At 44.5% G+C, this 12,261-nt stretch overlaps 1 protein-coding gene and 1 long non-coding RNA gene across 3 annotated transcripts; both read right to left on the reverse strand.

The window, feature by feature from the left end:
• Positions 1-119: 119 nt before the first annotated feature.
• On the reverse strand, positions 120-10,159 carry LOC118374418 (phenylalanine--tRNA ligase beta subunit). Its single transcript, XM_035760834.2, has 16 exons — positions 10,002-10,159; positions 9,437-9,492; positions 9,175-9,329; positions 8,961-9,033; positions 7,497-7,612; positions 7,070-7,220; positions 6,839-6,947; positions 5,160-5,292; positions 4,908-4,959; positions 4,703-4,764; positions 3,518-3,725; positions 3,317-3,397; positions 3,094-3,186; positions 2,738-2,855; positions 2,357-2,509; positions 120-613 (listed from the first exon to the last, which is right to left on the reverse strand). Exons 1-16 carry the CDS (start codon positions 10,057-10,059, stop codon positions 462-464), a joined length of 1,770 nt encoding a protein of 589 aa, XP_035616727.1. The 5' UTR covers positions 10,060-10,159; the 3' UTR covers positions 120-461.
• LOC127928002 (uncharacterized) lies at positions 3,732-4,626 on the reverse strand. Of its 2 annotated transcripts, none has more exons than XR_008129973.1 (4): positions 4,515-4,626; positions 4,343-4,428; positions 4,128-4,256; positions 3,732-4,084 (listed from the first exon to the last, which is right to left on the reverse strand). It is a non-coding gene; the product is annotated as an uncharacterized LOC127928002 (long non-coding RNA). The 2 variants fall into 2 exon arrangements; XR_008130028.1 differs by having other exon boundaries at positions 4,472-4,600.
• Positions 10,160-12,261: the final 2,102 nt, after the last annotated feature.

Raw genomic sequence — 12,261 nt, forward strand, 5'->3', positions numbered from 1 at the left:
CCTGAATCGATACAATTGCTCAGAGCAATGTCTTTACATTGTATAGTACAGCATATTGGTTAAAGCTCAAATGAAGCAGAACTGAGATTAATTCAGAAACACAGGACTGAGTCACAGGCTGACATCTCATATTCACTTTAATTACCATGGAGATACAAATACAGCCACATCCTTTGTATATACCAGCCTACAATTTATATGGTTACTTCATACACTGTTGTACATTTGTCAACAGAAATACCAGCATGATATAAACTGAACAATTTATTTGGAGCCGAATCCTTACCTTCGCACATATCTCAAGCTCGCAATGTGATGTCAATGGGAGATTTGTGTGAAAATGTGAGCTCAGCTGTGGCAGGTTGGACTGTACTCTGCTGGAGCTGGGAAAGCCTGTGTTGAGATTGACTGAGCATGAGTAGGGTGGAGTTACAGGTTCAGGCGTGAGTCTGCCTGTGACATCACAGGAAGTGCTCAATGTCGATGTCCAGGGCGGAGCATGGCATGGTGAGCTCAAAGCGGTTGATGACATCAGGGTGAAGGACCCCAAGGCGTCCTATGCTCTTCCCGCACGCAAAGATCTCAGCACAGCGACCAGGGAAGAAGGTGGAATCTGAAAGAAAAGAGGGGAAACGGAGGGGGGTTGGGAAGGAAGGGAAGGTGAAGAGGATCTATTGTCCACTGAAAATAAACAGAAGAAATGTAGTCTCTGAATAAATGTTTCTACACAGACACCTAAGATCCGTCTCATTTTGGCTTGAACTATTCTCAGATGTGAGACAACTCATTGATTTGTTTAAAACACTGACCGCTATAGAGCCTGTTCAAGGAAGAGACCAGCTAGGCTCAGGGTTGCCATGACTCCAGTTCCACAGACATGTTACGTTCCTACGCTGTTCTGTTCTCTTCTCCATGGTGCTTCAGGTCTTCCCACACTGCTTTGCTCCTAAAAGCTAATGTACTCCTGAGCCACCATTCAGATACTTACTCATAACTAGCAACAGAAAAATCTCTGCACGATCTGTGTGTGTCTTCCAGGGCAGCACCATGACACCGAGTCATTAAAAATGCTACACTAATAGCCAGACAGCAAGCCTGACAAGTGACAACCTATTCCACCAACCCTCTTAAGATTAGGAGGGTACAGCATGCCTTTAACAGTGAATGGGAAGGGCTGAATTTGACAGTTAAGTGAAACGTGGGCATCTGCTCCTTAAGAGGCTCTCCTTCCGCTAACTCCCTAACCACTCAGCCCTACACCGCATGGCTATGAGTGAGACAACTGACAGCTCTCGCTCTCTCTGCATAATAGTGTGTAAATGTGACAGTCTACGTGTTTTATGTAGCTGTGAGTGTGTGTTTCAGGCAGTCTAAATGCCCATGGATCTCCCTGTAAACCCAGGGAAGTGCACTGCAGCAGCAGACGTGACTCACATGCAGTCTGACTCCCACTGCTGACGACACGCTCGCTTACCCTCCACCTCCCCGTTTCTCTATCCTCCACACCCCTGCACTCCCTCTTCACCCCATCCTTATCCCTCTTTCTGTGGTCCTTGAGCCCATCCTTTTCCCCACAGATTGTGACAGGAGACACACATCCTGTGGTGAGTGAGTGAGGTGGAGTGAGAGAGACAGATGGGAGGGATTGGAGCTAATTGAGCCCTGCAGAATCCACAGCTCATAAAAACACTGATTTGTGGAACAAGTTTCATGAGTGCAATGGGAAAACATTCACTTCACTAGTGGACAAAATACCCCCTAAAATCATTTCCACTGTTAATACAGCCACAGCTGTACTGTAGGTTGAGGATAGGTGTGAACTGTGAAACCATGATATGGGTTTTAGTTGTATACCACTTCCTTTCCTTGCTTCCTTTCCTTTATGACCACTGACTTGGAAAAGCTTGTTTTGAATTTTTCTCCCCAATTTCATGATATCCAATTGCGATCATGTCTCATCACTGCAACTCTCCAACAGGCTCGGGAGAAGTGAAGGTCGAGTCATGCGTCCTCCGAAACATGACCCACCAAGCCGCGCTGCTTAACAGCTGCCTGCTTAACCCGGAAGCCAGCCGCACCAATGTGTCTGAGGAAACGCCGTTCAACTGATGACCGAAATCAGCTTGCAGATGACCAGCCACAAGATCGAACCCCAGGCTGTAGTGACGCCACAACACTGCGATGCAGTGCCTTAGACCGCTGCGCCACTCGGGAGGCTAGTTGGACCGGTTTGACACGTCAGTTGAAAGCACCATGGTGAAAACTGAAAACCTATCCAGAGCTTTCACAAATCAGTTGCCATTGAAAGAAACAGAGTCCAGTTTAAACCACTGAGATGGCTCCCTGGTTGTCTTACCGTCAGCAGCCTGGATGTGGTAGCCATTGCCCTGGCCTGGTTTGATCTCCAGCAGCTGCATAACCCTGTCCATCAGACCATGGATCACCTCAAACCCAGGACTCTTGTTGTAGTAGACAGCACACAGGCGACGGTTGTTCCTGGCCCCCACGTCTGAGAGGGAGAGCAGAGGACAACGTAGGCATCAGGATATACTGTAGGATGTCATTAAAAACAGATAATGACTGTGTGTATACTTGAGTATGAGGGAATCAATATGTGAATTAATGTTTGTCCTAATACAGAAACTGGAAAGGCAGGCATACAATGACATTACTTAATCACATATCCATGAATACTGTCTATTATGAATACGGAGGTCACACCCGCACACAAACAGACCTTTGGATTCATCCTTGAGCACCACGTCTGAAATCTCAAACAGCCTCAGAGGCAGAGGCATCTTCCTGTTGGCAGCCACAGTCTTCAGCAGGCCTGACAGCAGGGTGGTGCGCGCCACCTGGTGGAGAAGACGAGCACTGCTGTTAACACCACCACCAGCCTCTGATACACCCACCCAGTCACACAGCACCCTCTAGTGGAGAAAAACCCTCACATCAGTAGAGGGTGAAAGAATCCAGTCAACTTCAAAATTGCTGTAGTGTAAAGCAACTGTACGAGATCATTCAAAGACCAAAGGGGGACAGATCATAATGTTATCAGAGAGACATGATTAATCCACAGTAATGGTGGTCCACCTGGAACTCAGCTGTCTTGGGGTTGGAGATGCGACATGCTCTGGTCTCTGAGATGTTCTTCAACAGCTTGTCAGCTATGTCCTCTTGAGAACACTGCACAGGAAGACAGATACAACACATGAAAATGTGTGTGTGTGTTTATTTATTTGGATCCCCATTAGATTTTGCAGAAGCAGCAGCTACTCTTCTTGGGGTCCACAAAGGTAGAGAGTGTGGTCATTACCAGGGCGAAGGTGAGGGCCTCCGTGAATCCAGCAGCAGCCAGGTCCTGTCTCAGTAGCTCCGACAGCTTATTCAGTGGGAGCTAAAAACACAACAGTCATGAGGGAAAATAAGACCTCACCACTAAATAGCACCCAACTAGCAGCTCCAGTCAACAACCAATCAACTTCATTAATGAATAACCAGCTGAAGAAACCCTCACCTGATTGGCTATGGTATATGTGCGCGGCGTGGTGCGGGGAATATTGTTGAAACCGTACGCCATGGCGGCGTCCTCCATGATGTCACAGGCGTGGATGACGTCAGAGCGCGTAGGCGGGATCTCCACCTCGATCTGGTCGCCGTCACTCATGACCTCTGAGCGCAAGCACATCTTGGTCAACAGTTGAGCGATATGCTCAGTCGACTCACTGGGGATTACAAACGTTAAAGCATTACAAACGTTAAACATCGGCAGGTAGCCTAGCGGTTAAGAACATTGGGTCAGTAACTGAAAGGTCGATGGTTTGAATCCCAAAGCAAACTTGGTGATTATAGAAAAAAATTCATTGAGAAAGCACTTAACCCTAATTGCTCATGTAAGACTGACTCTCTGGATAACCCCAGTTGTAAATAAACTGATTCAGCTTATCAACAAGCTATTTTTTTATTCAGATGCACTAGATTAGGGTTGGAGTTAAAACCTACAGGAGGGTAGCTCTCCAGGAACAGGGTTGGAGTTAAAACCTACAGGAGGGTAGCTCTCCAGGAACAGGGTTGGAGTTAAAACCTACAGGAGGGTAGCTCTCCAGGAACAGGGTTAGAGTTGAAACCTACAGGAGGGTAGCTCTCCAGGAACAGGGTTGGAGTTAAAACCTACAGGAGGGTAGCTCTCCAGGAACAGGGTTGGAGTTAAAACCTACAGGAGGGTAGCTCTCCAGGAACAGGGTTAGAGTTGAAACCTACAGGAGGGTAGCTCTCCAGGAACAGGGTTAGAGTTGAAACCTACAGGAGGGTAGCTCTACAGGAACAGGGTTAGAGTTGAAACCTACAGGAGGGTAGCTCTACAGGAACAGGGTTAGAGTTGAAACCTACAGGAGGGTAGCTCTCCAGGAACAGGGTTAGAGTTGAAACCTACAGGAGGGTAGCTCTACAGGAACAGGGTTAGAGTTGAAACCTACAGGAGGGTAGCTCTACAGGAACAGGGTTAGAGTTGAAACCTACAGGAGGGTAGCTCTCCAGGAACAGGGTTAGAGTTGAAACCTACAGGAGGGTAGCTCTACAGGAACAGGGTTAGAGTTGAAACCTACAGGAGGGTAGCTCTACAGGAACAGGGTTAGAGTTGAAACCTACAGGAGGGTAGCTCTACAGGAACAAGGTTGGATATTATTTCAAGCCACTTTGTTACCTGATGCCAACTTTACGGTTGATGAAGTCAGCTGACAGAGTTTCCTTCCTGTAAGCCAGCTCCTGAGGTCACATGGTATAGCAGAAAGGTTGAGGGTTACAAATAGAATGGGGATAATCAGAATGTACATATTGACCAGTGGGTTCTAATATATTTTCCCACAAAAGGAAACAGACTGCAGGGTGATGGTGAGGGGATACAGTACCGGGTACTGACAGGTCCTTCCATCTGGGTACACCACCTCAACCTCCTCTACCCTGAGAGAGAGAGAGCGACAGAACGTGAGATAGGTCAAGAGTAGTCTTAAAGTGGGGTAGGGCAAAGGAACTTCTTATTACTATGACAGATTCCTACTAATTCATGGTCTTATTTTACACACTAACATATTAGGTTAAACTATTAGCCATTTAATTGTAATCATAGAAATCTACCGTAAACAGCTGTTGCCTGGACTCACGTGAAAGGCTCTTCACAATACTCGCAGAACATCGTCACCATCATGTCCAACACAATTTTTGCCTTGGTAAGGTCAGTGGCTGTGCACTCGATAAAAACATTCTTTGTATTCAAGGAGATTTTGGAATGGTCCCCTGAAAAAGACACCGAACAGTATCTACAGCATACCATGGGTAAATCAATATTGGAAGTCCACGAGGTTAATAGTTTTGGCATATACAGTCCATACGGAAAGTATTCAGACCCCTTGACTTTTCCACATTTTATTACATTACAGTTTTATTCTAAAATCTATTCAATTGTTTTTCCTCATCAATCTACACACAATACCCCATAATGACAAAGCAAAAACAGGTTAATACATTTTTGATAATGTATTAAAAATAAACAGAAATAACTTATTTACGTAAGTATTCAGACCCTTGGGTATGAGACTCAAAATGGAGCTCAAGTGCATTCTGTCTCCATTGATCATACTTGAGATGATGTTTCTGCAACTTGATTAGAGTCCACCTGCTGTAAATTCAATTAATTGGGCATGGTTTGGAAGGGCACACACCTGTCTATAAAGTTCCACAGTTGACAGTGCATGTCAGAGCAAAAACCAAGCTATGAGGTCAAAGGAATTGTCTGTAGAGTCCAGAGACAGGATTGTGTCCAGGCACAGATCTGGGGATCTGGGGAAGAGTACCATTGAAGGTCCAAGAAGAGAGCGGCCTACATCATTTTGAAATGGAAGAAGTTTGGAACCACTAAGACTCTTCCTAGAGATGGCTGCCCAGCCAAACTGAGCAATCGGGGGAGAAGGGCCTTGGTCAGAGAGGTGACAACAAACCCAATGTTCACTTTTCCAAAAGGCACCTAAAGCACTCGGATATTGAAAAACAAGATCCTCTGGTCTGATGAAAACAAGATTGAACTCTTCGGCCTGAAAGCCAAGCGTCACGTCTGGAGAAAACCTGGCACCATCCATAAGGTGAAGCATGGTGGTGGCAGCATCATGCTGTGGGGATGTTTTTCAGCGGCAGGGACTGGGAGACTAGTCAGGATTGAGGGAAAGACTAAAATAATTAAGTACAGAGAGATCCTTGATAAAAACCTGCTCCAGAGCACTCAGGACCTCAGACAGGGGCGAAGGTTCACCTTCCAACAGGACAACGACCCTAAGCACACAGCCAAGACAACGCAGGAGTGGCTTCGGGACAAGTCTCTGAATGTCCTTCAGTGGCCCAGCCAGAGCCCAGACTTGAACCCGACCGAACATCTAGGGAGACACCTGAAAATCGCTGTGCAGCGACGCTCCCCATCTAATCTGACAGAACTAGAGAGGATCTGCAGAGAAGTATGGAAGAAACTCCCCAAATACAGGTGTACCAAGCTTGTAGAGTCATACCCAAGAAGACTCAAGGCTGTAGTCGCTGCCAAAGGTGCTTCAACAAAGTACTGAGTAAAGGGTCTGAATACTTATGTAAATGTAAATGTGATTTAGGTTTTTATTTTTAATAAATTTGCTAACATTTCTAAAAATCTGTTTTTGCTTTGTCATTATGGGGTGTGTAGATTGATGAGAGAAAACAAACAATTGAATAAATTTGTGAAAAATGCTATAACATAACAAAATGGGTAAAAAGTCAAGGGGTTTGAATACTTTCCAAATGCACTGTATGCGTGTGTCCTCACCATTGATGATTGGAGGCATAGACAAAACAATGCCGTTGCTGTCATAGATGACAGGATATACAGCCTCGTCTTCAATGATGTGCAGATAGTGTCGCAAGTGGCTGTCTGTCTGAGAGGGAGAAATACAAATCAATTGAAAGATTGGATGACAGAAATAAAATATCTCTAGCCATACCCAATCACAACTCATGTTACAGAGGCTCATGATCTCTATAGCCAATCCCTGCTCACCTTGTAGAGGCTCATGAGTTCCTGTGCGGTGTACTCCTTGGCCTGGTTGAGAGGTTTGAAGCGGATGTCACCAGGTGGTTTGGCTGTGTAGGTGAAGGGGCCTGAAATGGTGTCCAGGTCATGGGTGCCGATGGCAACCAGAGTCCTTTTCCTACAGAGCACAGATTACAGTCAATTCACACACACTGTCACAACATCCACTGAGCCAATATCTCAGAAACAACCAGAGAAGAACACATTGAACGCCATCACTGAAGTATGAGGCATAGTATTGAAAAAGGTCCAAAACATTGACAATAAATATGCAGAGGTGAAATTGTGTGTGTAATAAGTAAGCCTTGTCCGAGCCAGAATGGCCCATAGGGCCAGGAGCCTATCTCCTGGTTTTTTTCTGTGAAGGTAGAGATGTGTTAGGTGTCTTACTAACCTACAGACATTCTGATGGAGTTTCTCCTGTAGTTCGATAAAGCTGTCGTAGCGTTCCTGTGTGAAGGTGATGTTCCTCAGGACTGCAGCCACAGCGTAGGGTCGCACAGCAGTTGTCTACGACAGGCACAAACAGGGGCACCCACAGTCGGTCAGGATTCTCTCATTCATCTCTAAAAACTATATCTTGCTTCTAACACAAACCCTCCTTTGCACAGCCTCAACAAATGTAGAGAAAGTAATCAACAGCTCAATATCTTAATTCATCATCTTGTCAAAGACAAGATGTATGACCCAACCTTACCCTCTGCCCCAAACCCAGGTCAGTAAACAGTCCGCTCCATGTTTCCCCCACCACCTCCGTGATGAGCAAATGAACCAAACCTACACTCTGCCCCAAACCCAGGTCAGTAAACAGAGAGTCTGCTCCATGTTTCCCTCTCCCACAACCAAATCAACCCAACCCTACACTCTGTCCCAAACCCAGGTCAGTAAACAGAGAGTCTGCTCCAATGTGAGCAATTAAGGCCCCCATTAACACCGACAGGGCTGTCGTGGAGCGGGTCGAGAGTTTCAAGTTCCTTCCTCACCAATGAACTCTCATGGTCCAAACATACCAAGACAGTCATGAAGAGGGCACGACAAAACCTTTTCAGTACCCCCTCAGGAGACTGAAAAGATTTGGCATGGGTGACCAGATCCTCAAAAGGTTTGACAGCTGCACCATCAAGAGCATCCTGACCGGTTGCACCACCGCCTGGCATGGCAACTGCTCGGCATCTGACCGCAAGGCACTAGAGGGTAGTGCGAGCGGCCTAGTACATCACTGGGGCCAAGCTTCCTGCCATCCAGGACCTATATAATAAGCAGTGTCAGAGGAAAGCCCATAAAATTGTCAGAGACTCCAGTCACCAAAGTTATAGAGTGTTTTCTCTGCTACTGCAAACCAAGTCTAGGCCTAAAAGGCTCCTCAACAGCTTCTACCCCCAAGCCATAAGACTGCTGAACAATTCATAAAATCGCCCTGGGCAATTTACATTGACCGCCCTCCCCTTTTGTACACTGCTACTACTCGCTGTTCGTTTGTTACCTATGCATAGTCACTTCGCCAGCACCTACATGTACAGAGTACCTCAACTAGCCTGTACCCCCGCACACTGACTCAGTACCGGTAACCCCTGTATATAGCCTTGTTATTCTTGCCTACCTCCCTAATCTTCTACATTTGCACACACTGTACATAAGATTTTTATATTTGTATTTTATTTTGTGTTATTGACTGTACGTTTGTTTATGTGTAACTGTTGTTGTTTTTGTCACACTGCTTTGCATCCGGTGCAAGTGACAAATAAAGTTTGATTTGATGTTCCCTCCCTTCCTCTGTGATGACCAATTGACCCAACCCTACACTCTGCCCCAAACCCAGGTCATTAAACAGAGAGTCTGGTCCGTGTTTTCCACCCACCTCCTCTGTGATGACCAGCCTCTGAGGCTCACTGCTGGCTGGACTCACACGCCTGTAGCGAGGGGCTTCCATCCTGGAGTGCAGACACACATGGACATGTCAATACACAGCTGAAGACACAACACACACGATAAAGCAGCACAGGCTGAAGTACTTTGGCAATGTAAAAGTAATGTTTAAGCACACAATTCTCCATATAGATGTGTTTACATACTTCTGCTTGAAGACCTGCAGGCCCCTGACCAGCCCTTCCAGACACAGAAGGTCATAGCGGTTAGCTGGGACATCGATCTTATACAGAATCACATCAGACGCCCCCTCTGCCTTGGTGTCCCCCTGCTCACGACTGATGATGTCCTTCTCTGAGGTCTGAAGGACAGGGTTAGGGGGAGAATAGTTAGCCCCAAAACAATACATTGGTTATCACACAAACAAGTGGATATGGCTGAAGTTCATCCTCATTGTCTTCTACTCACAATCTCATCGAGCTCCAGCCCAAACTCAAAACACAACTCATCAAATTCTTCATCAGCTTAAATGAAGGGAAAGAGAAAATAATTTTAATATGTTGGAATAATTCGTGAATAATTCGTATATTATGGTCCCACCTCCATTCTTCATTTAAATCAGATTTGACTAGTTAAATGGACGTAGCTATGTGGCGTTCAGTACAGTAACTTAGCAGGGTAGGATAGGTAGGTAGGGAAATGATGCAATCGTCGTGAAATAACAAGCATCATCAGTTCTGTCAACTATCAAATCATGTTTTCAATCACTATTCAGTAGAAACAGAGTATATGCCGTTTTGTATGGAACATATGTGATATGTTGTTAAACAACCCACAAAAAAAACGTGATATGCTGTTATTGCCACGGCATCAGCCACCGTCTTAGCTAGGTAGCCACAGTAGCTAACTTTGGCAGCTATCTCGCTATATAGGTACCGATTGTCTGAAAATACAACGCCGAAACTAGTTAAAATGTGTAATTCTACAATTTACTGAATATATATGACTTAAAAAGGTAAGTAACATTTCTTACTATATGTTCTGCCCAAGGCATGAAACAGAAGATCCCTTTTGACACTGACAGTCGGCATGTTGACCACGGCTAACTGCTAGCTACTAATCTTTCCTCCAAGACTGAAGGACCCACCGAAACCAGATTTAGCTGTCCGGGACAATGCCAGTCTGAATTATTAGTATAAAGTACCACTCGTACCAAAAGACTCATATTAACATTTGGTATCGAATTCAATGGCAATTTCAAATAGTTAATTCACAGTCACACTGGATTATCAAAGACCAAGTATAACTGTGCTGCCATCCTGTTAGAAGGTAACAGATTATTTTATTACAATGGTTAAATTGGATTTTCATTGTGTTCAATGGTGTTATTTGCCCCCTAGTGGCGCTTTCTGGTACTTAGAGAGACGACGCAAACAGGAAGTACAGAATTTGTTTTGCACGCATAGAGCAGCTACAAACAACGCTACGTTGCAGGTCTTTCAATGTAGTTATAGTTTGTCACGCTTCAGCCTTGGAAAAATATTTGTTTGTAAGTTCGATTCAAGCATTTAGCTAATGATGATAATCGTGTTATTGATAGTTGCTTACATATCAATGTTGGTTGCATTTACTCGCAAATTGTAATGCCTTTAATGTATGTCGTTAGCTGTATTACTTTGCTCATGCAAACGAATTGTAAAATATACAATACTGTAGTTTGTTACTGTTTCTAGTGTAATATGCTTTGTTATTCTACATAGATGGTTATACATTATTAGAGTAATGAAAGAAGCCAATTACCATCTGGTTTACAATTAGCTATATGGTTTGGCATCATGCCAGATGCATGGTACCTTAGCGCGTGCTTTGTATTTATGCAACTTCAAATGTTTAATGTACAGCTACGGTATTTCGGTGTGAATTGAACACTAAAATATATTATTTTCTGTATTTTGCAGTTTCACAACATAAACGTTTTCAATATATTCATTCAAGAAAAGTCACGCCTTGGGAGTTTTATTGAAGACTTAGTTGTTAGCTATCTGTCTAGTTTTGCATGGGAACGCAACTCAAGGGCAGAATAATAACAGTGTAGAACCGTTGATGTATTGTGAACGCACCTTTGTTGGTCTGCCAGTGCCAGGTGGGAAGGGTAAGGTGATCCCTAAGGTGCTTTCACGACAACTGGGATCTCGGAAAAATACGAGGTCCAATCATGACGTCAGTGATTTTCAGGTCGGGAAGTCGGAGCTCTAGAAAGAGGCCTGACTTCCCGAGTTGGAATTCCGAGCCAGATGACCGTTTGAAAGATGTTTCCCAGTCAGAGCTAGTTTTTTTCCGATGTTCCAGTTGTCTTAAATGCACTCAAGTCGGACGTTGAAGATTTCCGAGTTCACAGTTCTTTTGAACGTGGCACTAGTCAATTCAACTGAAATGTCTTTCACATTTAATCCAACTCCTCTGAATCAGAGAGGTGTGGGGGCTGCCAAAAACTATATTTTGGTTTTTGTTTCATCAGTCCATTGTTACCATAGTCCCAAAATGTTTTGCTTGACAGCAATCAAGTTTTCAAGTTATGTAACTTTCAAAATACAGAAATCATCCCCATATGACAAGTTTCCCCAAAAACATTATTGAGCAGACAGAACATGGATGTGGTGGGGTGTAGCTTGACGCAATGAGCAACCTATTTAAAGGGCAGCAGAGCGTTCCCAAAATCCACCTGTTTTTCAACTGTTCGTATAGAACAGCACTGTTTCCGGTTAATTACGTTGAACATTGCTGTACATTTTTTCATATTGAAAGCAGCCATGGACGTCAATGTTTGCATGCACACGCTTCATTCTACTTCTTCTCTGCTTCCTGTCCACGGTAGCATGGTGCTCGTATTGTGAGGCTGATTCGCTAGGACAGACAGGTAGGTGTGTGTACGCAAAGTAAAAACACAACATGGAATCCATGTTTGATTTTGATTTGGAGGGGGGTGGTAGCATCTAACAATTGTATTTATTTATTTGCTGGGCACCCACTCAGCGAATTGACAACCTCCTAATCAGAACCTTCTACCTATTACAGATATATCTTCGAAGGTGGGAAAACATGCAGAGGCAAGGGTCGGTAAATAACTCAAGGTGGTGTTATAAGGATAGATCAGAGTCCCACTGGGTTCTAAACTGGGCTATGAATAGGCTGACTGTGGAAATGTAGGGCTAACACAGTTACACCGAACAGTTCATAACAAAAGCCAAGTATTGCTACGGGTATTTGGAACATATTTGATGTTATACAATTGT

The sequence above is a fragment of the Oncorhynchus keta genome, chromosome 1, assembly GCF_023373465.1.
Source record: "Oncorhynchus keta strain PuntledgeMale-10-30-2019 chromosome 1, Oket_V2, whole genome shotgun sequence".
In the NCBI taxonomy this organism is placed as follows: domain Eukaryota; kingdom Metazoa; phylum Chordata; class Actinopteri; order Salmoniformes; family Salmonidae; genus Oncorhynchus; species Oncorhynchus keta.